Source organism: Eptesicus fuscus, chromosome 16 (genome assembly GCF_027574615.1).
Source record: "Eptesicus fuscus isolate TK198812 chromosome 16, DD_ASM_mEF_20220401, whole genome shotgun sequence".
NCBI classification, from domain to species: domain Eukaryota; kingdom Metazoa; phylum Chordata; class Mammalia; order Chiroptera; family Vespertilionidae; genus Eptesicus; species Eptesicus fuscus.
In genome coordinates, this window is record NC_072488.1 from 58,648,618 (window position 1) to 58,672,962 (window position 24,345).

General features: G+C 54.5%; 1 protein-coding gene across 1 annotated transcript; it reads right to left on the reverse strand.

The window, feature by feature from the left end:
- Positions 1-1,162: 1,162 nt before the first annotated feature.
- MAL (mal, T cell differentiation protein) lies at positions 1,163-22,987 on the reverse strand. The gene is made up of 4 exons (XM_008160565.3): positions 22,547-22,987; positions 4,255-4,422; positions 3,208-3,333; positions 1,163-1,742 (listed from the first exon to the last, which is right to left on the reverse strand). The coding sequence occupies exons 1-4, from the start codon at positions 22,637-22,639 to the stop codon at positions 1,668-1,670; spliced, it is 462 nt and encodes a 153-aa protein (XP_008158787.1). The 5' UTR covers positions 22,640-22,987; the 3' UTR covers positions 1,163-1,667.
- Positions 22,988-24,345: the final 1,358 nt, after the last annotated feature.

The following is a 24,345-nucleotide window of genomic DNA, read 5'->3' on the forward strand; positions in this document are numbered from 1 at the left end:
TTCTCCTGCCTGGCTCGGTTGCTTGGAGCGTGGACCCATACACAAAAAGGTTTCAGGTTTGACTCCCAGTCAGGGCACATATCTAGGTTGTGGGATTGAACCCCGGTTGGGGCATGTACTGGAGGCAACTGATCAATGTTTCTCTTGCATTGATGTTTCTCTCTCTCCATTCCTCTCTCTCAAATCAATAAAAAATATCCTCAGGTGAGGATTTAAAAACACCCTTTGCTCCTAATTTACTATGAAGATTTTACTTATATTTGGTGGTAAGTGGACTCATTAATATTGCCCCTTTTCTGCTACCATTAAAATTGCCCCTTTTCTGCTAACCCTGGGATAGTAAAAGACAACCTGAAGATACCCAGAGACCCAGTTCAGTCACGGGGTCCCCAGGTTGGAAGGGAAGTAAACTGTCTACTAGTTGAACCTCTGCCTGACGCTCCAGTCTTTGCCCTGCGTGGCCGCTGGCAGGTCAGGCAGCCTCTGCCTGTGCCGCGCATGGCCAGGAGCTGACAGTGTTTGAGGCACCCCCTCTGGTGTCCCAGTCTGAACATCACTAACTTCTCTGGGCGACAGGACAAAGGCGCATTTGATGCTGAGAGCTGGGCTTTCAGCAGTCCTGAGTGCCCTCCTTCCTAACCGCCCTGTCCTTTCAACCCAGACACCTCATACCCGCAGCAGGCGCTCACCATTGTTACACTCCACTCCGGAGTCTGTCCTCTTTCTCTCCTGTGAAGTGGCCCAAGGAAATCCTAGAACAGTTTGCTATCCACGCCCCTAACTGGAGCAGAATCAGCGCACACACCCCGGTGTTTCTGATCAGCTGCCCAGAGCATGAGAAGCGCTTTCTGCACCTCGTTTTCTGTGGCTGAAAGGCGTTCTAAATGAGCACAGACCCTTGTCTTGTAGGGAAAAGAAGGGGACCCTCAGGCTGGTACTTGGGGAGTGTCCAGGGAGGATGAAGCCATCCTAGCACACGCCCTGGTAGCTGGGGCGGGTGGATGCCCAGTGCCAGGCTCTGAGATCACTGCAGTGGCCAAGCACACAGCTGCCACCTGAACTGCCATCTGACGCTGCCTCGAGAGTCACTCTGAGCCCAGGAGGCCTCAGAAAGAAAGCGGACGTGATGGCATCCCTGATACAAAAACACCCACTAAAGTACTGAACATAAAGGCACTTTATGGAGTGTCTCGAAGGTTTATCATCTTCCACCGTGGACATTGTGAATATTTGTTGGGCGAGTTTCATCCCTGGTGACGGGTAGAATCTCCATGAAGACTTAGAAGCACGCCTCGAAATGGGAGCTGCGAGAGCCCCGGGGAAAATTCCGAGAGTTCGCGAGATCCGTCCAGTGTCAGCAGGGGCCTTCATTCCAGGGTCTCTCTGATCACAGCTCCCACTTCCCACCCCCACGATGCCCTCCACCCCACCCCCACAAAAAACAGGAAATGACCCAAGAAAGACAGACCTCATTGGAGGTTAAAGGTAGCTGGCCCCCAACTCCAACATGAGGTCTGCGGGACAGTAGACAGAAGCAGTGTTGGGCTTTTTGGGTTTGTTTTCTTTTCTCCACCACGGAGAGCATGCCTGCATTCTACAGAGTTATGCTGGAAGGCGGGCTTGTCAGTTAGCACATCTGGGTGTTAAGCTAAAGTTCTTCCTCCGCTTTACGAAGACTTCCATCGGATTAAAGAAAACACGGCGTGGGCCACGTACAGCAGAGTGGCTACGTATGAAAACACCTGAAACCAAGACAAATGACCATTAGTGGGCAGGCTGGGGACAGGGCACGGCGTGGGCTGTGCACCAGGCGGGCTGCTCACGCTGTTCAGGGCGACAGACCTGCCCTGTGTGGCCAGCCACTGCTTCCCACCACTCATGCGGCACTTCCCTGCTGAGCCCAGATGCGGCCCCAGAGCTCCAGCTGGCCAGCCCATCCACTGGACTTGGCGTGCAAGGTCAGCTATCTACCTTCTTGCCTGATCATGTGAGTGCCACCCATCTAGAAACAGGGCCTCAACTACTCTTCATGAAAAACTTCCCTCCTCCACACTAGTAGGACCAGAGCCCACCAACTGTGGCCCCAGCAGCCTCTGCTGAGAAATGTGAACATGTGGGTTTGTTGGCTCTGGTGAAGGTTTTGAATTGATAACGCCTGGACAACCTCAGACCCCAGCAGGATTTTATTCTACGACTCTTAATGTCACAGGCCTGGGTGAGGGGCAGGGATCCAGAGGAGGGACTTTGATCTTTTGCACCAAAGGGGGTGCTTACTGAGAAAGCTGCTGGAACACCCAGCCAGCCACTCTGGCGCTGGGAATAAAGGCCTGGAAATGTGGCTATTGGTCGCTTGATGGCTGTCCCACCCCTGACTTCCCCACTGGGCACCCTTTACTCCTATCACCCCACTCTGGTGGCTGGCCTCCCTAAAGGCTGCCGGCCCTCAAGTCAACTATCTGCACCTGGTCTTGTGACCTTGCGCTCAGGGTCAAGAGTTTCCAAGCCAGGCACAGCATTTAGGGTGGCCACGCTTCCGTGACTTTGGAAAATGCCCATAAACAGCGGCGGCACCGTGCTGCTCTGTCCCCTACGCCACACATGGGCGAACCCTTCAGTCTGGTTGGCCAGAGGCGATGAGTAAGCCGAGTTACTTAATAACAAACATAAAACTCATCCGGGGACTCCCAAGTCCCCTGTCTGGAAGGAGCAGTCATACATGTCTGCGCAGCCCCCTAAGTAGACTCACCCCCCACCAGCAGGGGGTCAGTTCCCCGTCTGGGCAATTCCAGACCCATGAGAACCCGCCACAGAAACTCCTCAGAAGTTCCTATGGGAACAGGAAACAAGTTCTCGGCTCTCGGGGCTCTGGTTCTCCCCCGTGACCTGGCATGATAATAATGCCTACATCCTAGGCTGCTGGGAGGATCGAATGAGAGTGTTCCCCGGGAGCTCCCAGGCCGGGCACTCGGCTGGCATGTCTCTCCCACCTGCCCTCGGCGAAGGCCAGGCACACACCCCTGGGCCAGCCCGGGCCTGAGCAGTGCAACACTGACTGATGGCGAGGTGAGCCTGGGCCATTACGTCCCTTCTCGGGCTTTGCTTCTTCAGAAAGGAGGGGAAGGTTTAGTTCATTCAAAAGTTAGTGAACTAAAACAATAGAAGGGGCCTGGGCGGGGGAGCTGCGAAGGCGGAGGCTGGCGGACTCACCACAGCGGAGATGTTCTCGTGGTACTGCCTGTAGGTGAAGCCCTCGTACATCTGGATGGTGGCCAGCGCTTCCAGGACCGAGGCGCTCAGGTAAAACAGGGCGGCGGTGCAGTGGTAGGCTGCGTCCTGCAGGGTCAGAGAGATGGGGCCCGGCGTGGATGTGAGGGCAGCGGTGGTTCAGCAGGGCCAGTCCACGTCCCTGTCTTCACCTGGCTTGGCGTCGGTCCCCCTAATCCTCCCATCACCACCCCGCCAGTGCCCTCCTCACAAACTGCTAATCGGCGCTTCCCAGCAGAGATTTTTCTCACTGGTTTGGGGCCAGAGCAAGGGCTTCGATGAAGAAGGGACGCTGTTTTCCCTTGAGGTGGGACCAAGAAAGGCGGGGGCGGCAAGAGCAGCTCGGCATTTATTTAATAGGTGGAAATGGCTCTGGACCTGAGCAGTTCCCAGTCCCAGGTAGGATGCGGTCTTGGTGGCCAGCGCAGGGCGAGAAGCCAGCCAAATCTGCACCCCCTTCAGGGCAGGTAGTGGCAGGTGTCTCACGTTTTACCCTCTTCATGGGCCTCGAGGCAGAATTTTTGTGGATAGAGACCACAGGTCATCTCCCGGCCCCTCCAAGTCCCTCTCTGGCAACCCTGCTTTAGGAGGCGTAACTGGGAGCTGGGCAATAAGCATGGCCTCACATTGGGTAGCCAAGGCCAACGCCCAGAGCAGGGTGGAAGCTGGCCCTCCTGGAGGAAGGAGGAGCCACGAGGACCTGGCAGGAGCCAGCAGTGAGGGCAGGGGTGGGCTGCTGGGTTTCCAAGAAGACCGTTGTGCAAGAGAAAGCAGGGTAGGCCCAGCGGGAGTCAGGTGGAGACTGTCAGCCTCCTTCTGACCTCCTGGCGGCAGGGAGCCCTGGATGCCTGGACAGCTTGAACTTGGAACATGGGAGGGGCACATCTACAGGGCAGCCTCGCCCAGCACCCCAGCACGGGAAAAGCTAGCCTCCCGGGAAGAGGGTCCAACACTGCCCCCGACCCCTCAGACATCCAAGCTGGGACTCACCAGGGTGACCCAGGAAGCCTCCCCTCCGTGGGCACCGATTATGTACAGGACGAGCAGGGTCGTGGTGGCCACGAAGCAGAACACAGACACGAACATCACCCATCCCTGGACCAGTGGCATGGGCACCAGTGACGAGGCGATCAGAATCCACACCAGGCCCCCGAAGACCTGCAGAGGGAGCGCGGGAGGGAGGGGTGAGCATGGGGCCGGGAAGGGGCAGGAAACGGAAGGGAGGCAGAGAACATGCGGACATGTCCTCACCGGGAAGACTCTCTCATCCCCTCTGGGCTCGGGTCACCCATCCCCGTCTCTCCAATCCCCTGCCTGACTGCCTTTTCCATTTTAAAAATGCAGTTGAGATTTTCAATTTGACAAATGCTTATATCACATTTATATACCAGGCACTGTCCTGGAAATATTAACTCGGGCCCTGGCCGATGTGGCTCGGTTGGTAGAAGTGTTGCTCAGTACACTGAACGGTTGGAGGTTTGATTTCCGGTCAGGGCACATAGGTTTCAGGTTTGATCCTTGGCCCTGGTTGGGGAGCATGCGGGAGGCAACCAATCGATGTTTCTCTCTCTCCCCTTCTGTCTAAAAAAAAAAAAAAATCAATGAAAATGTCCTCAGGTGAGGATTAAAATATGTATAATCTTAGTTAATCCTTACAACAACCCTATGAGTGAGGTACTGACCCATCTGTCAGAAATGGAGGTACATAGAAGTTAGGTAATGTATTGTCTAGTTTATCATTAGAAGGGTTGTTCTTTATTCTGAGGTTATATCCTTCCTAGTATTCTGATATTAAAACATCCTTTCCTTTATGAAATGGTAGTGACCAGCAAAATAAACTAGTCACCCTATGTCATTAGCATTTTTTTTTTTTTTTGAAATTTGACCCCTGAGATCCCCAAGTCCAGGAAGTGCGCTGACACCTGGAGTCCAGTTGGAGTGGAGAGGGCCCAGGTCAGCCCAGTCTCCCCAGGTGGCCCAGGACAGGCCTGGAAGAAACACTGACACCCCCGTGATGTCCACAGAGTCAGTGAGCCCCATGCTTTCAAAGAGGAGCTGAGGACAGACATGGTGCTCAGTGACGCCCCTCCAGGCCACCGTTCCAGGTTGCGAGGACGTGCTCGCATGAACCCCTGCTGGGATTTCCTTCCCTCTCCTCGTCCCCCTTCATCCCAGTGAAATCAGCTCAGCCTCACCCACCGTCCCACCCCGTCAAGGACTGTACTTGGAGCTGGAGATGGGTGGACATGGCTTTGCAGTCAAAGGTTCCCAGGTACTGGGATGCGTGGCACTGGTTTCCTTAACGTCTGATCCCAGCCCTATGTGCCCTGTGGTCTGAACGCACGCGGTACCTGCTCCCACCTGCTGGGTAAGAGAGCCCACGGTCCTCATGTGTGTTCTCGGCCACTTGGCTGAGAAACATCAGGAGAGAATCACATTTGATGGAAAAGTCAGAGCAGTGAAGAGTGTGGATTTATCCAAACCAGGCTGGGCCTAATGCATCAGATATGGGCCTCTCTGCCCAGAAAACCTTCTTACTGAAGCATCTGAGCTGCCTGAGGCCTGTGACAGAGCCAGTAGGACACACTTTACACCTTACAATAATGAGCAAAATCAATTAACTACAAACCCTTGGGCAGCCATAGAACAAGATGTGTGTGCAGATTCCACCCATGGTGGCCTTTAGGATCAAGCAGGTCGCTCGGTCTTTTCCATAACGTGCACTGACAAAGGGACGCGAGCGTGCTGACAGGCAGGCAGGACGTGGATTTAGGAGGCGAGAGAGAGTGGCATGGAGAATGGGGAGGAGGGGTGTCAGTGCCTGGCTGGTTGGCAGAGGCAAGGGTCTAGGACACTCCTCTCCTGAGCATCCCCTGCTGGTCTCCAGGTGATGGTGCAAGGGGGACCAGACCTGTGTAAGTCAGTTCCCCAGGCACATGCTGTAGGGAGCCTGCACTTCTCTTTGGCAGCACTGAGCCCCAAACAGGTTATTCCATTAGTTACAAAATGGCACTTTGCCAGACCAGGTGATGGAGAGGATGAGGTCCCTTGCTCACAGCTAACTCCTGGGTGTGGGACACCTGTCTAGCCATGCATCAGTGTCTGAGGTAGGGAACTGGCCTCAGGGTCCTGTTAGATGGGTGTGGCTTAACTAGAGCCACGTGTGAGTCAATCCCAAAAGAAGAGCTTGGGGTGCCCATGGAGGGGGTGCACTCGTGATGGAACCTGTGTGGTTGGAGGAGTTTTTGTGGTCTGCAGACATGCCATTGGGGGACGCTGAATGCCACAAGAGGAAAATGGTTCTCTTTTTCATTCTCTGGTGTTTCTGAGGCAGAGAGAGGGGCTCAGCGGGGAGCCAGGCGTCTGGAGCTCCCCTAGAATATTGGCTCCAAGGACGGGTGGGCAGAGGGGAACTGAATAACAACGCTTTTTAATTTTTTAGCTCAGTGATATAGTTATTTTGGGGAAAAATTAACTGTAAAATACATTAACACATAGGTAGCACCTGGAAATGGCAAAATCTGAGGAGGTGGCTCGTAGACCCTGGCCTGCAGACCATTTAACTTTCATCTGGACTCTTCCCCAGGTTGCCGGGCTAGAACCAAGGGCCAGAAAAAGAAGGTGAATTCTGAGTGAAGTCGCTGCACTGAGGGCTTGCCATGGGGTCCTGACGATGCTCTCGCTGGATGTGACCATAACTCTGGTGTCCAGCTCCTGGCACCAGTGGCAGAGGGAAGCTGCAAGGTGAATCTGGACCTCCTGATTGGCTTCAGGTGTGGTTTTACCTCATGAAGACTATGCTCCAGCTCTGTAGAAAAACAGACACCTCTCTCTCTCTCTCTCTCTCTCTCTCTCTCTCTCTCCTTCCTGTCTATGGTAAGAACCCATCCCACCTCTGGGTATAGTCTACCTTGCAAAGGTCCTTCAGAAAATTATGCTGACTTTCTTTTCTTTTCATGGCTTATCTATAAGTAGGTTTCATAGTGAGATGGTGGGGACAAATTCTTTTAAATGAGATGTAATTCACATGCCATACAATTCACCCATGTCACATGTACAACTCGACAGTTTTTCCTATATTCACAGAGCTGTGCAAGCATCATACCCGTCCACTTAGAATAATTTCATCACCTCAGAAGAGAAACCCTGTGCCTTTAGCTATTGCTCGCCTCCACCCCTCCCATCCCTATTCGACAACTCACCAGCTCTGTCTCTGTAGATGCCCCTGTTCTCAACTTCCATGTGAGTGCAATCATATAACACGTGGCTTTTGTGACTGGCTTTTTTCATTTAGCAGAATGTCTTCAAGGTGAGAAATTCTCTCTCAGGGAAACTTTTACAAAATACCTCTTTCTCGAAACACACCCACGGCCCATTCTGACCCCCACCATTTGAGGGACACCGAGTAAATGTGTCTCATCTCGTTGGGGCCTCCAAACTGGGAAGAGCTGGGGTCTCACTGGTTCCCGGGGAAGTTCTAATAAGACAGATGCCACCAGGCCCACCAGGCCCAGAAACATGTTTTAAGTTACACATCACAAGAAGGGACTGTCCTCAGCACAGATGACATGGTTAACCCCATGGCTTTTGCTCCCAGGACTTCTGCCCTCACAGCCCTGCCCAGGAGGTGCCCAGGGGAGAAAGGGAAGGCAGCTGCTTTGGGAGGGAGCACGTGGCCACCTGGGAGGGCTGCTGAGGTGGCAGCAGAGCAGCCCTGGATACAGGGGGCTGAGCTGTGGAGAGACCCTAATCCCGGCTAGACATGTGTGAGCAGGGCCCTGGGCACAGACGCCATGTTGTGAGAATCCCAGGGCAGGGGTGTTAGAAGCTGTGACCGCTCTGCTCCCTGGCACAGGTGAGGTCCCCGTGTCGCCTGCGTGGAGCAGCATGTGAGCCCTGAGAGGGCACCACCACATCCGATGACAGAGACTGTGGCAAGAGATCCAGCCACATGGCCTCAGCTTTCTGGTCTGTAAATGACAAGTTGCTGCTGTCGCCCCACATTGCACTGGTGCAAACTGGCTGGAACTACGGACGTGAGCATGGAGCTTCCGGCACCGTGCTCAGCACCACCCAGCACCGGGGGTAAGACATGCGCGCCCGGGAGGCCCGCAGCCCAGTGGAGATGGACACAGAGGCCACCAGTCTCACGGCAGGATGATGACCAGGCCCGGTGGGCTGGGGCAGGGCCCCAACCAAACCTTGAAGGAGAGGTGGACTGGTTGGTTAACTAGGCCAAAGGCTCAAGAAGTAGCTTTTTTGGGGAGGAAAAAGGACGTGCCAGCCCAGCGGACGCTGAGGCAGCAGTGAGGGTGTCAGAAGGCCGGGAAGCTGTTCATGAAGCGAGGGGCAAGGAGTGGCAGGACACGGAGCTCGAGGGAGGGGGAGCTTCGAGATAGAACTGACTGGCAAAAGTGCAGGCCTCCCAGGCCCGCACGGCAGAGCCGGAATTCTGCGTGAATCATGGGACCAAGCCAGGACCTGCCCACTCCGCCCAGCAAGTGTGCAGAGAGCAAACAGAGCGGGGGCTGCACCCACACCCAGCAGATAAGGCACCCTGGGCAGGGAGCAGTCACTCTGTCCCAGCCACAGGACCCCACTGGCCAAATATTTGTCAAGAGCAAGGGGGTAGGTGAGGGTTCAAGTACTTCCCTTCATGAAGAACACGCTCACTGGCCCCAGCTTCTAGGAAGCAAATGCTCAGAGGCCATTACCCACCGCCCCTGCCTGCAGGTCACCATCGACCTTGACAGGGATGGCCCCGGGTGGTCTCAGACAAACTTCTCTAAGTCCTTGGGCTGAACTCTCTCTCTGAGACCCAGCTCCCCAAGCTGGAATGACAGGTGGGACCTGGGCTAACGCTGTATGGTTCTCAGCTCTACTGCTCATTCCAATCACTCGAGACACCTTGGAAAAGCACCAGTGCCCAGGGTCTGACGCTACTGGACAGAAGCAGTTACAGGACAAGCAACAGACATCAGCCTCCTGTCAAAGGCCTTGGAAAGTGTTTCCCTAACAGCCCGTGGAGGATGCTCTGGAAACTCCTGTCAGACGGAAGGAGGGCTCCCGTCTCCAATGCCCAGCTGGCGACCCAGTGACACCAGCCATACACTGCTCCAGCGCCTGGCCGGGTTCTGGGTGCAGTTTCCTTTCCTCCCCTCTCCTCTCCGTAAGCCTCATCCCTGTCTTACCTTGAACGTGAGCTCATCCTCAGGTGTCCTCCAGACACAGGGATACAGCCTCAGCGTCTACAAATGGGGGCTGAGCTGGTGATCGGGGCCCCTAACTACCCTAGTGTTTCAGGCCGGTTTGGATGCTGAGCCTGGCTGAGGTTTTCTGAGAACCAAAGATCATGTACAAAACTAAACAAAATTCTGCCCTAGCTGGTTAAGCTCAGTGGATAGAGCGTCGGCCTATGGGTCCTGGGTTTGATTCGTCAAGGGCACATGCCGGGTTGCGGGCTCGATCCCCAGCAGGGGGTGTACAGGAGGCAGCCAATCAATGATTCTCTCTCATCACTGATATTTCTATCTCTCTCTCCCTCTCCCTTCCTTGCTGAAATTAATACAAATATATTTTTAAAAATTAGACAAAATTCCCAAAGACCTAAAGAGTTCATGTTCATATCTGTGGTTGGCCTGATCAAATGCTTTTTGTAAAACAAAAAATATCCTTAGGAGACAGTCTGGGGGTGTAAACTCCGAGAAGGTTTTTCTTTTCTATTTGGATTAACCCTTGGGAGGCAGGCGAGGGTTGTTCAGGGTGTAGACCAAGCATGTCAAACTGGCGGCCCACGGGCCGCATGCAGCCCACAATGAATATTTTTGAGGCCCAGCCAATATAACGCTATGTAAGAAATGTTTTAATAAAAATTTTGTAACTTAAGTTTTACAATACCGTTGTGCAGAATTATTAATAGTGAACTACAATGCTAGCTAATGACTGATTACTATAATCCTGCTGCATTCATTTCCCTTATGCGCCTTACACAAAGGCTCACCATTTCTCTCCACAAATACCAGCAGCGAATATTTTAGCAGCCGATTGCTGTGTCATTAGTCTTGGACTGGCTTGTTTGGTGTGTGCAACAGGGAATATTTTGCTTTCGGAGAACAAGAAAAATAGATTTATTTGTGTTATGCTTATTAATTTGTGTAGTTATTCATTATCTGGTAAGTTAATGTTCAAGAAAAATATTAATTTTTATTAAAATGTCCTATTATTTGATGTTAACAATGACTCATTTATTTCAGCCCTTTGCATGTCTCTATCGAAATAAACCTACGTTTCTATGAAAATTGAAGCTTTTGATTTTTGTGGGCCACATAAACTTAAAACTTGTTTATTTGGCCCGTGTTAGCCTTTGAGTTTGACATGCTTGGTGTAGACTTTAGAAGAAGAATCTGAATTCCAGCTCTGCCACTTACTAGCTGGGTAGCCTGTTGCCCCTGGGCAAGTTACTTAATATCTCTGTTCCCTATCCCAAAAGTCACTGCAGTGAAATGGAGCAGTGTATCGGCTGGTGGCCATCTGGGCATTGGAGATGGGAGCCCTCCTTCCGTTTGACGGGAGTTTCCAGAGCATCCTCCACGGGCTGTTAGGGAAACACCTTCCCAGGCCTTTGACGGGAGGCTGGATGTCTGTCGCTTGTCCTGTAACTGCTTCTGTCCAGTAGCGTCAGACCCTGGGCACTGGTGCTTTTCCAAGGTGTTTCGAGTGATTGGAATGAGCAGTAGAGCTGAGAACCATACAGCGTTAGCCCAGGTCCCACCTGCCATTTCAGCTTGGGGAGCTGGGTCCCAGAGAGAGAATTCAGCCCAAGGACTTAGAGACGTTTGTCTGAGACCACCCGGCGCCATCCCTGTCCATGGGGCTGGAGTGAAATGGGATTATACCCGCAGAACACCTGGCACAGATGAGTACACCACGTGCTGCCGTCACAACTGTCATGTGATGAGGTCACAGCCTGTAACCCGGTGAAAATCCCAGGAGGTCTAGGACTGCACAAGTATCCACTCCAGACCTTGTAGGGACCCAGAATTTAAAAACACCTTCAAAAGCATCAAAAAGAGGAGAACCTATGATTTCTCAGAAATCAGAAGTGGAGAAAAGTGTGTCTGCCTCTCCAAAAACACACAAAGGACATCCAAGTATGAGCAGTGCTTCCTTTAAACAATGAGCCTCGGTTGCAAAGGGAGAAAGGAATCTTCGGCGCATTCTTGAGATTCGCAAGGCGGTGCCCTTGCCTGCGCAGTGCCCAAGGGGCTCGCCGTCCACAATGGCCCAGTGTGTCCGCCTCGGGACTCGGACAACTGAGCTCAGTGCAGAGGAATTGCTCAGATTCTCTGGCTATTTTCCCGGGGCTCCGCTGCACCCTGTCAGGGTCTCCACCAGCAGACACTCTTCCAATAACACGTATGTCAGGACGTGAACCCAAGAGGCTCCCCGCCCTGGGCTTTCACATGCACACCTGGTGGTGCGGCCCTCGGCTCTGAGCACCTGGGGTCGCGACGGTGCATGTGAACAGAAGGTGGTGCCCTGGCCTCTTGAGAGGTAAGGACATTGGCCCCAGCCCTTGGTCACCCAGAGCTAGGTTGTTCTGTCGCTTTGCTCAGATCCCCAGGAAGGAAAAGAAAAGATGCCACAGCACAGGTGGTGCGCCCCCACAGCATGAGCACCAAGCCTGTCGGTGCTTCCCCAGGCCACCAAGGACAGCAGCTCCAACCCGTGTTGCTGGAAACATCTGCCCTCACTGAACTATGAGCAGCCAGGGGTAGCTGCACCCTCGGGAGGGCAGTGGGGTGGGTGACTCGGCCAGAACAGCACATACGCACCAGGAGGCAGGAGAACGCACAGAGAGGGGGTCAGGGGGAAAGACCCAGCATTCCAAACCCTGAGGCCTCCCCCAGGGTCCCCTAGCTCTTCCCTTTGGAAGGTGGATCTGAGAGGGAGGCTGGGGGACCCTCCTGTTCTGAAGGGCGGGATGGCAGGAATCAGACACAGAGGGGCTCTGTCGGCTTCTCTGGTCCTTGCATGAGCCCCACCTCCCTGTGGAGAAACTCAGTGCAGAGGAATTGCTCAAATTCCCTGGATGTTGTGGGGACCTAGAATTGAAAAGCACCTTCAAAAAGAGGTCGAAAGAGACCTTCCCTCACTTGCTCATTCACTCACCCAGTCGTTCATCCATTTGTTCACTTGTGCATCTAACAGACGCCACGAGTGACCAGGAGGACGGCCAGCACTGCGGCAGATGCACCCAGGGGACAGACTCACCCACAGACACACACTGCTACACAGAGCCCCCTCTCCTGTCCTGTCCCCTCCCTTCCAGCCTCGCCACCAGCCACTGGTGCAGCTCTGGGTCCACCAAGGGCAGAGTCCCGGTGAAAGTATTGGGGCCCCAGTGAGGGTGACCAGCTGAACACCTTTGCCTAGGACAGGGATGGAGCCCAGATTTGGGCACAGGATCCCCTCCTCTGACCACATGGGGAGGTGGCTGGGGCAGGTCAGAGGATTTTGTGGGGGACCCCTTCCCCCACTGCCAACTGACAAGGTGCTTACTAGGCATCTGACCTCTGAGGCTCTCCCAAGGTGTACGCTGCGGTGGTGCTGAGTTTACCTATAGCAGTTGCTCTGCCCTCCTGGCTCCCTCATTAGCAGGTTCCTTCCTCTCAGAGGGACCCATCATGCCATCATCCCCAAGGGGTCTTTGATTGTGATCCTTTATCTAAACTGAAGGCAAGACCAGGACTGGGGGCGGGGTGGATTCTGTTTGTGAAGAGGCGGGTAGAGACTTGGGATTTAAAGAAATGGGGGTGAGTGCGCATGCACAGGTGATATTAGCAGGGTGAGTGTGGCCGGAGGAGGCCCCTGCTCAGGCCTGCTACCCCACTGCCTCCAGGGGCAGGAGCGTCTTCTGTCCCACGTGTCCACCACACCTCTGCGCCAGGGCAGCCACCAGGTCCCAAGTGAACGAGCACTCCTCTCAGATCCACAAAGCTGGGGGCTCTCCTCAGGCATGTCCTCAGGTGGATGGAAAATTTTACCTACCACGCCTGCAACCCACTGGCTTTACTCAGCAGCATAAATAGAAACAGGAGGTTCCGTGGAAAATACAGGTAAGCCACCTGTGAAAGACAGAATCCACCTCGGACACGCTAGACCAGGTGGGCGTGGCTTCCGTGCAACAAAAACAAAAGGCAGTAATGGGAGTCACCGAATCGTCAGCAAAACCAACAAAACAGGTGTGTGCCTGTGAACTGCCCATACAGGGCCCCAAGCCTCTCTCGAGGGTCCCAGGGGTCTCCTGGGGATGGGAGGCGACTGTCAGTTTCATCATCTGTCTGCCTGGGTCAAGGACTCACCCTGTGATGCATAACCACTAGCCAGGTGGGAGCCGAGACGCCAGCCCGTCCCTCCGGTGCACGCTGAGAACAACTGTTGCCCGGCCCACGGTCTGTGAGGAACATGGGAAACTCGGGGTCCAGGGAGGAGACAGACCACAGCAGGGTATGCAGTACGAGTGCTGAGTGCTAGGAAGGGGTGCACTCAGGGGCGGCTTCCAGGGGGAGGTGTTGGGGAAGCCTGGCCTGAAGGGTGGAGGACTCAGCCCCACCACGTCACTTGCACCAAAGGAGCGCTTCGGAGGGAGACCAGTGAGGACTACGGGCTGGTTCTGAAAAGCATCCTAAGACCCAAAGCTGGTGGCTCCCTCCCTGCCAGGCCCCTCAGTCCAAGTGTGCCTGGCTAGCAGCACGCAGTGCAGGGCAGGATGGAGGCTGGGGGAGTGGGGCGCGCTCTCATGCCAGAGCCTGCCCCCCTCTGAACCGACGGCTTCCAGACGGTGAGGCACTGGCACCAACGATGACAAATCATTTTTGAAAGGTTTGATCCTGGGCCGCTGGTAACTGGTCCTTTGCCTTCGGGCAGATACAACCATTTTCATCACACTCAGAATTCACAAGCTCTCCCACCGCCCTGGCACCAGGCTGGCAGGAGAGGGGCTCAGGAAGTGCCCCACCCCCAGGCAGAGGCAGGGCAGGTCGGCCGAGGCCCGCCTCCCTCTTGCCACCCCATCTGCCTGGCCAGGGGCAGCTCCAGGCTGAGGAGCCCCTGCGAAGGCCCCACAGAGGGTGGTGTCTGCAGTGTGAGGTGACTCTGGTACAAGTCAAGTGTGGCCCCCAAAGCCCCTCACACTCCCAAATCTCACTCACCTCTGCCTCACACACCCTGCTCTAGAAGGGCATCCAAGGCAAAACGGGTGCAGGCTTGGCCTCTCGGCCCCCATCTGCCCTGATTGGCCAGCTGATCTAGAACAGGTGTGAGTTTTTAGTGAACTGATAATAACTGACTCTAACAGCTACTGCGCAGTCAGTTCTGTGCGTCACGTTATTGTGAGAGCTTTGCATGTTACACTCGCTGACTTCTAACAGCGTCCTAGAGGCAGGCGCTATTACATCCCCACTTCACTGCTCAGAAGGCTGGTCTCCGTACCCTTGGCAGTTCCCCAAGGTGACCCACAGGCGGTCCACCTGAAATCCCCCGTGAGAACAGTAACACGGGGGCGGAGGGGGTGGGGGCTGAGAGCAGACGAGCCCTTTAGCCTGCGTCCTGCTCCCACCACCCGGGGTCCAGGGGAGAATTCTGCGGAGGTGGCCCGAGGAGGATTCCCTTCCCACCACACTGCTCAATAGCCTCTGTTCTTCAGAGGAAAAGAATAGCAAGGTTTGTGTTTAAGGTCAAAAACAAGCAGAAGAGCAGAACGCCAGGACATCAGCCCTCTTCTGCAGGCACAGGTTGCAGTCCTCATCCCGGGCCCGTCAACATGACCCTTGTCACGAACGGTACCCCACCCCACTAACAGGTGTGGGGGTGCCACTTATCTTCTGTTCTCCATTTGCTCCTTTTCTGGAGTGCCCCCCATCAAGCCTGCACCCTTGGCACCTCCAGGGGCCTCCAAAGTTGGAGCCAGAGTTTCTGGGTCCTCCTCACTCCTCCTCCTCTTCCTCACGCCTCCCCTCCCGCCCACCTGCACTCCAACAGGAACGGCCTGGGGTGGAATTTCAGGTCAGCCGTCCTGGGCTTCCCCTTCCCCCTGCTGTGTGCATCAACCTGTGATGCTGGCGACAAGGCCTCTCTTTCAGTTCCCACATATTTTTCTCAGGCCCTAGGGCTTTGGTCATTAAAGTGATTCAACACAGGGGCTGTTTTGCCCCAAGTTGGGCAGAACGGGAGCTATGAGTGAAGTAGGAGTGGTAGAGAGCCCGGCTAAGGGTGGCAGAGAATTCATGCCTGGACATCACCCTGGTGCCCAGCAGGAGCTACCAGGAGCCAAGTCCTTCCTTCCCCCCGAATGCAGAAGGTCAGGCCCTGATGCAGAGAAAACCAGGTCCCACTCAGGGCTCCCAGGAACAGTCTGAAACCGGCAGGGCTGTGCCTACACTTCCCTGCGGCTTCAGTGCCTCTGGGACCAAGGGTGGCACTCACCCCCTGTCCTCACATCCATCCGCACCAGAAGAGACACCCGCTGGGATACCTTCTCAGTGCCTGCCCAGGTGACCGTTGGTCCAAAGCCCTACTGAGAGGAAACCCCCATCCCCCACTGGGACCCTGGGCTGCCTGTGTCCATTTGAGTCAGCTCCCAGCCCCCATCCAGGTCTGGACAAGCTGGCCCCCTCCAGCCTGAGCCAGGCCCCAGATGGCTCAATCCCCGCCCCCAGCCCTTCCCTCACAGAATGCATCTGTAGCTCAGAGCAAAGCAAAGCCATTCCTAAGCCAGTGCACCCTGTACTCCCCAACCCTCCTCGGCAGCAGGCACGGTGTAGGGCAAATAGCCTTTGTCCCCAGCCTGCACTGCCCCTGCAATGGCATCTGGTACCCTCCCTCCCTCCTGAGAGCACTACAGGCATGTGCAGGCATTGCCCCGTCTGCGCCAAGGTGAGCAACTTATGGAAAGCTGAAGGGCACCCTTTTCCAGTGCAGCTTGGCTGTGTGACATGTGCACGACCATCCCCAAGCTCAGCCCCATCACCACACCTAGCAGTTTCCAGAGAACAGCTCAGAGTCACTGACTCCGGATCAAAGCAGGCCTCTGGTTCTTGAAAAACTGGAAAAGTCACTTTTCAACTGGAGGACAAATCCCTTAGAGACCTCTACCTGGAATTCTTCCCTCCCTTTAGAGAAGAGGAAAGGAGAAACCCTGGGCAGTGCCCTTACCCCCCTCTAAGCAGCTAGGAGAGGGGCCGCAGCACAAGATAGGGACAAGGCCAGGAGTCCATGGACACAGCCATGCTCAGTCACTGGCCTGCACTGGCCTGCACTGGCCTGTCCCCACAATCCTGTGACCACAGGAGAGGCCCCTGGCTGGGGCAGCAGGAACATTTCCCTGGGAGCAGAGAAGGTGCCTGCTCTGAACCCAGGATAACCTCAGGGCACCTGGCTCCCTGCCCCAGCCTCTCACTGATTACTGCCCCTTCTATTCATTCTCTCCACCCAAGATTAACTGAATTTATTTAATAAGCAAAGACAGAAAGAAAAGGCTGTGAGAGGATGCCCAAGCAGCAGAATAACTGGTGTGAGAGGTGAAGGCAAGGGGGTGTCACTAGCCAGCATCACAGTGAGTTTGAGTCGGTCATCAGAGGAGATGCTGCCGTGACCTTGTACACACACATTAAAGGCATCACAGGTCATCGTGACAAGAACAGACCATCACACAAAGTTTAACACATTCACATGAACACAGAGAAGAATTAGATAGAACTTATTTCTCATGGTACCTAACATATATTCAAACAAAGATGATACCGCACAAAATGTATTACCTACCCCAGTAGGCTATACTTCCTGGAAGATCAAAACCATTTCTCATTCATGCCAACCTCCACCGTGACGTGCAGAGTGCCAGCAGCTCTCCCATCTCCTGTCAGCCCTCTGTAAATCTTATTCTCTGTTGATTAAATTCTTGCTCAACTGCTGCTGTGCACGTAAAAATTTGGCATTAATTTCTTCCAACTCTGCTACCCATTGCTGAAGAGAAACTTCAGGCTGAGAAGCCAGCCTACTCTGTGTGCCATGGCCAGGCAGTGGGAGAACGGGGATGGCCGAGTGGCATCCCGGATTCCCCTGTGTCCCCACTATTCTGTTCCTGCCTAAAAACATTGAGGGTGAGCTGGCCTACAGATGACCATGGGGTCTGTGCAGCCCTTATCAAATGCAGGTTCTTTAAAAAAATTTTTTTTTATTAATTTCTAGAGTGAGAGGAAGGGAGAAGGAGAGAGAAAAATAAATGGCTGTGAGAGCATAACCTAGATTGGCTGCTTCCTGCACCCACCCCTCCGGGATTGAGCCGAAACCCAGGCATGTGCCCGGACCAGGAATCCAATCAGCAGTCCTTCAGTACTCGGGCTGACGCTCTAACCATTGATCACACCAGCCAGGGCTCAGATGCAGATTCTTGGACCTGCCCTGGACCTAGTGTTTCAAAACCTCCAGTGTGTTTTTGACAAGCAGGCCCAGGGGGTTGTGAGCTCTCCAATGGCTCTGAGCTGTCCCTTCATTCTCAGGGTGGGAGAAGGGAGCCAGGCATTGCCCAGGGCTGCCCAGGGTGGGGTGGGGCAGGGCCACCTAGTCATGGTCCCTTGTGCTGTAGGCAAAAGTGCATCGTGGGCATCCGAGGAAATGCAGAAACCCGGATGTGATTTGCTGTCTCTGCAGGAAGTGCCACCCTGGAAACCAAGTTATGGGGCAGCTGCCTCGTCTCTCTGGGCTTCAGTTTCCTTTCAGGTCCACAAAACTGGGTTTCTGTGACTTTGTATCCCTCCTCTGCTAGGAGTTCAGATGCTGCCTGCTCAGTGCAGCCAGAATGTGGACCAACCTCCAGAAAACGGCTGTATCATTGTGCCCCCCAGAAGCCCAGTGCCCACTCCTGGCAGGTGGAGATCTAGGGCAGGTCCTGGAACTTGCCTGGTCACAATCAAATAGTAAGAGGTCCCTAGTCATGTTGAGTCACATAAACGGTGTCATTTTAGTAACTAGTATGTCCAGTTCACTGTAAACCAACCCCAGATGCCCCCTCCCCCCGCTAAGCCCCCACCCAAGTGCACCCTACAAAGCACTGCCTCTCACCACCTTCAAGGAGGGGAATGCTGCCAGAGAGGTGGGTGGCGCCCTAGCACACTCTCGTCAAAGAAATGCTCTCATGCTTTCCATGGCTCCACCTCACATAGGCTGGGAGGCGGCTGGGAGTTAGTAATTTCATACCCCATTTTCAGGCACTTCCTTTTCACAGATTGGAAGTGTGTGTGTGTGTGTGTTGGTGAGGTGTCTCTCAGGGCACCTTGTGAGAGGCTTCCCCTAGGGCTCTGGCTGAGACTAAAAGCATCCCATGTGAGCATCCTGTTCTGTGAATGGTGGCTTGAGTGTCATAAGCCCGTGACTTATAGGAGGAGAAGGAAACCGAGACTGTGGATCCCATAGGAAAAGGCCCCCATGGTGGTGGGCGGGGGGGAGGAGGAGGAGACAGGACAGAAGCAGAGCCCTGGGGTGAGTTGTTGGGAATGGGGAGACAATGAACATTTCATCTGGGTCCATAGGGGGTACACTTGTGCTCCACTGCCTGCAAAGTAGCACGGCCTGGGTGGCTCTGGGGGTGCTCACTTCCTGTGAGGACCCTGCAGGGGTCAGAGGTCAGAAGCTCTGGGGTAGGGGTGCTGCACCAGGGGAAGGCTGCCAGGCCCCACCCTGAGTCGCCTCCTCTCCCAGCTCCTGTGGCAGTTTTCCTACCTTGGGAGGGGAGTGAGCTCCACCCTGGTGACTCCTGGAGGCCAAAGTTTGATATCTGCACCTCCCAGGCTACTGGGAGGTCAAGCATGGGAACATGACGAGTGAATAATCAGCAACTCGCTGAACTACAGATTTTAAAAAATAAGCATTTCACACCCATTGGATGAGCAAAAAATTACGTCTGATGCTACCAAGTGTGGCAAGGATGAGAAACAATGGTGACTTTCACAGGCTGCTAGTGAGATTCAGGAAGGTCCAGATTTAACCTGAAGCTTATAGGATTTGGGGACCTTTTAAAAGAATACAAAATGGGGCAGGATTTTGGAAGGGGCTGAGCAAGTGGGGGTCTTGAGCTTCATTAAGCTTCTGCAGCCTCCCAGTAAGTCTGCTTCTGGGGTGTGTACATCACAACAAACCAGTGTGCACATGTATAACCCTCAGCGCTGCATGGAAAGCATACCACAGAAAGACATGTACATTGTGTGAGACTGTTTTCATCCCGTGAAGACAGGGAAGGCAGGCATGTACAGCTCAGCACATTTAGCCTGAGGCGGTCCTGAGGATGCAGGAGCAGGGTAGTTCAGATTTGACCAAGTTCAATGATAATGACCTGGGTGCCTATGAACGTTTTATATATATACTTTCCTGTAATATTTGAAATTAAAAACAAATCAAAGTGACATTCAAACAACATAAGATTAACCATTTAAAACTGACCAAATTCAATGACATTTAATATATTCGCCATGTTGTGCAACCACCATCTCCATTGAATTCCCAAACATTTCCATCCCCCCAAGAGGAACCCGTACCCATTACGCAGTACCCATTATGCTGCACTTCCTCTCAGCCCCTGGCAACCACCAGTTTGTGTTGTATTTCTATGGATATTTTATATAAACAGAACCAAAAACAGGTGACCTCTACTCAGCACAGTTTTTCAACTTTGCAGTATGTATTAGTGCTGGATTCCTTTCTATGGCTGAAAAAAGTATGCCATTGTATGGATAATCACAACCTGTTCATTGATGGACCTCGGGCTGTTTCTAGCTGTTGGTTATTGTGGATGGTGCTGTGATGAACACGTCTGCCCATATATCTAGTCAGGTCCCTGGGCATGGAATTGCTGGGTCATAAGGTCTTTTTTTTATTTTTATTTGAGGACCCACCAGTTTCGTATAGCAGATGAACCTTTTTCCATTCCCACCATTAATGCATGAGAATTCCATTTTCTTCACAACCCGGCCAGCACTTCCCACTCTCCATTTTTAAAAATGTCATCCTAATTTTGTGTGCAGTGGCACCTCGCTGTGGTCTTTGATGTTGTTTCCCTGAATGACAACATTATGTGCTTATTGGCCACGTGCCATGTGCGTATCTTCCTTGGAGAAATGTCTGCTCGAGTCCTTTGCCCAGTTTTTAATTGGGTTGCTTATCTTTTTGTTGTTGACTTGTAAGGGTCTGTAATTTAAAAACACCTCCCGGGTGGCAGCACCGCCTAGGCCCTTTAATCCTACTTTCCCTGCTCCGCATTTACAACCCTGCAGGGGCGAAAGGGCTGTGTCTGCCTTCTTTCTGCTCTCCCGCCCCCTCTGAGCCCACCCCCAACCTAGAGAGGAAGAGAGAGAACACAACCTGCATCCAGGGCCTCTCAGGAAAACAGTGGAGGGAGCAGGGCTGAGGTGGAAGAGAAAAAACAGCTTATGAGACAGGTGAGAAGGAAGTGTTCTGGCAGGGAGAATTATTTCTTCTAGGAGCCCCCACCGTCGCAGGTCACCACCTGGAGGAGTAGTTTCCACTAATCCCTGGCTCTGGTTATATTTCCCACACCCCTGTTCTCTCCTTTCACTTGGTGGGGTGGCGGTGGGGATCCTCCTGTCCCCTCCTTGGAAGATGGCTCTGCGGGCTGTTCCTACCTCAGGGGAGGTGGTGAAGATCACGAGGGCACTGGGCAGGGGCATTCCTTCCCCCAAGCTGCCGCACCAAGAGGAAGCAGAGGGCACGGGGAGGCCAGACCCTAACCTGCCGCCGCCTGCTGCCACCTGAGCCAGCTCTTGTGAAGGCAGGAGGAGGGCCCTCCAGAATCCTCCACATGGGGCCCAGCTAACACTCACGCATGGTTCTTGTTATAACGCCCCGCAGACAGCTACACAGAGAGCCGCCCATTGGAGCAATGTAGAGACTAGGGAGAGCTTTCGTTGTTTAAAAATGTCTCTGCCCCACCACACCCCGCCATCAGCCATCTTCTCTTTCGGTCCCCTGCCTACGGAAGAACAGTCCAGTAGCCTCCACAGGAAGTGCCCTTCCTTAGGAGCACTGCAGGCGCGGTTTCATCAGGAACCCAGCCTCAGGCAAGCGCAGGGGAATGAGCCTTTTGGGGAATGAGTGTACCAGTGGCACAGCCCCTCCCCACTCTGCCGGGCACAGGGAGGGTCCCTATCTACATCTGGCGGGGTTGGGCTTAGTGATGTCCCCCTACGGCTTCTTCTAGGGGTCATTCCCTTGATTCTGGCTAGCCCCAGGATTTGAAGTCCCTCTGGATATACCCAGGTTTGGGATCAATTCAACTCTCATGAGTTCAGTGATCCAGTGCCACGAGGCAACCTGGGGCCCCTAAGTCCTCCCCTCAAACCCTCCATGGATGGCAGAACCCGCTTCCTTTGGGGCTCACCCTTCTGCCTCCATCAGGCAGTAAGAAAATGGGGTCCCATTTTTTAACAGTCAGGTTTGGCCATTTTCTTTCCCTACCAGCTCTCCAGGCAGCCACCTCTGTGGTGGGGGTACAGGAAAGGAGTCTCCATGACTTTCACGTCCAAATCCACAAAATAAACACAGCTCACCCCCTTCCAGGTAAGAGCCGTGGCCCCTGGGGAGCACCTCCCCTTCCTGCAGCCACCGCGGAGCTGTGCTCCAGGGCAAGGAGAGACCAAACGCAGGTGCAGAGGCCTTGGCAGCTCAAGGTCAGCCCAGCCGAGGGATCGCTCTGCCTGCACCCCCCCCCCCTCCCCCTCCCCCGCCACCCAACACACACACACACACACACACACACACACACACACACACACACACACACCACACACACACACACACGACAAAATCACTAGTGGAGCAAACCACAGCCTGTTTTGCTCCTTCTACGACACCAGCCTCATCTCCAAACCTGTGCTGGTGAACTCAGGCTTCCTTTGCAGACTTTAAAAGACAAATCCTAACCCTGGAAAAAGCTAGGCACCTCCAGGTGGACATCGCTTTCCAATAGGGCTTCTGCTGCGTGGCCCTTGCGAAGCTTTGGGACGGGCGCGCAACCAAGGGACCTGGCCCGCTTCTAACCTCTGACCCGGGTTGACCACTTGGATTTTCCTCTTAAGTCTGTGTTTCCTATTGTCGTTGGCCTAGAAAGGGCCAAAGGACTGAAAGGGTAGAGGGGTCAGGGGACGGGAGACCCTCCTCACCCTGGGCAGCTTGCGAATCACTCCCCAGCGCGGGTGCGCGAGCCACTTACAAACTCGAGGATGAAGAGCAGGTCAGGGAAGGTGGTGAAGACCGCGAGGCCGCTGGGCAGGGAGCTGCCCCCCGACGCCGCTGCGGGGGCCATGCCGGCGGGCTGCGTCGGCCTCGGGATGGGACGCGCGGCTCTGCTCCTCGATGACCGCTGGGTGGCTCGGTGGAGGCCAATGACGGGGTCCTCGCGCCCGCGGATTAAGAACGGGGGCGCTGGGCCGAGGAGGGAGGAGCCCAGGCCGCTGCCCGCCCCGCCCGCCCCGCCCGCCTTCCCGCTGGGCGCGCCCCGGGGGACGGGCGCGGGATGGGGAGGGGAGGTGCTGGCGTCGTCCTGACCCACTGAGAGGGCGCGCCAGAGGCGCGGGGAGCAAGGGCGGGAGCCTGGCTATTCGACACAACTCCGGGGCCACCAGGGAACAAGAATAAGCCACTTAGGTTGTGCACTCTGAGCAGGTGATCACCACGCCTTAGGAATGACAACCATCAATCACCACCTCCCCAAACTCCTCTCCCTGGCGCCCCACGACATGCCGTTGCTTTAACTCTTAAGTTGGGTATCTTTCTGCGGGGTGCATTCATATGCGCGACGTCCGCGTCCCGGCTCACCACAGGGCAAGTTCCTAGTCCTGCTCCCCGAGGGTCTGCAAGAGCGGAGCCAAGACCATCTCTGGCCACCCTCCCCCTTCTTCCTGCAGAGCTGGAACCCGCGAGCCTTCAGAGCGCTCCACTGGGAGCATGAGCTGCGAACGTGGAGTGACTCTCAGCCATGCAGCCGGGAGGAGGGCTGCTGGTGCTGCTGGTGCTGGGGCAGATCTGCGCTGAACCCAAGGGGCATGGTGACACCCCTGGAGTGGAGTTATCCCCTCGCCCAGAGGGGCCGCTGGCGCCTCCTCCTCGAGCCCTTTGAATGCCTGTTCACTGTGGCGCTTGTTTTTGTCCCCCCCCCCACCCCCACTACAATTTCCTTCTTAAAAAAAAAATTACTGATTTTAGAGGGAGATAGAGAGACTTGTCTCACCCATACATATTCACGCTCCATTCATTGGTTGATTCCTGTAAGTGCCCTGCCCGGGACCCAACCACAGCCTTGCCATGTTTTATCTCAAGAAAAAGCTCCACCCAGCTGAGCTCCCTCCCCCGCTAGGTTTTTATTTTTAAACTTTATTTTTTAACAAGTATCACACTGAGTGGTTGCCTGTTTATTTTAATCTAGGCACTATTACCAGGGCATTCCCCACCTCCCCACACACCTCCCTCAGGCTCCCAGCACGTCTATGGCTTCACCCACAGCTGGTGGCAGGGCAGCCAGCCAGCTCCCCTCTCTCCAGTGGACCCCTCACTCTTTCCCTCTACACAGCTCTTTCCTTCCCAGTCCCTCTGAAAGAAGTAAGTTCCTTGCCCAGGAGCTATCCATTCTGACCCCTTTTGGGCAGGGACCAGGCATTTGAGATGAGAAAAATCCCACTGCACCTCTGTGAGTTTCCTTGGGGCTGCTGGTTTTGATGGCCGGAGACCCAGGGGACCATTGTGCCAGGGCCCATTGCCCCACCCCCTCCCTGTCTTGGGGGGGCCTCTTCTGCCTGGCGTAGCCTACATGGGCTGTGAGATAGTCAGGGCTGGGGGTTCGTACTCACAAGAAGCCCAGGACCACACCTGAGCTTCCAGCAGAATATGAAAAACCAGCCCCAGCCAATAAAAAGTCATTGCAGCGTCCTCAGTCCTTCTAGCAGCATAGTGGGTGTGAGTGCGGGGGTCAGTCTTGGCCGGATCTGGGGCTTCTGTCAAAATAATAACATGGTC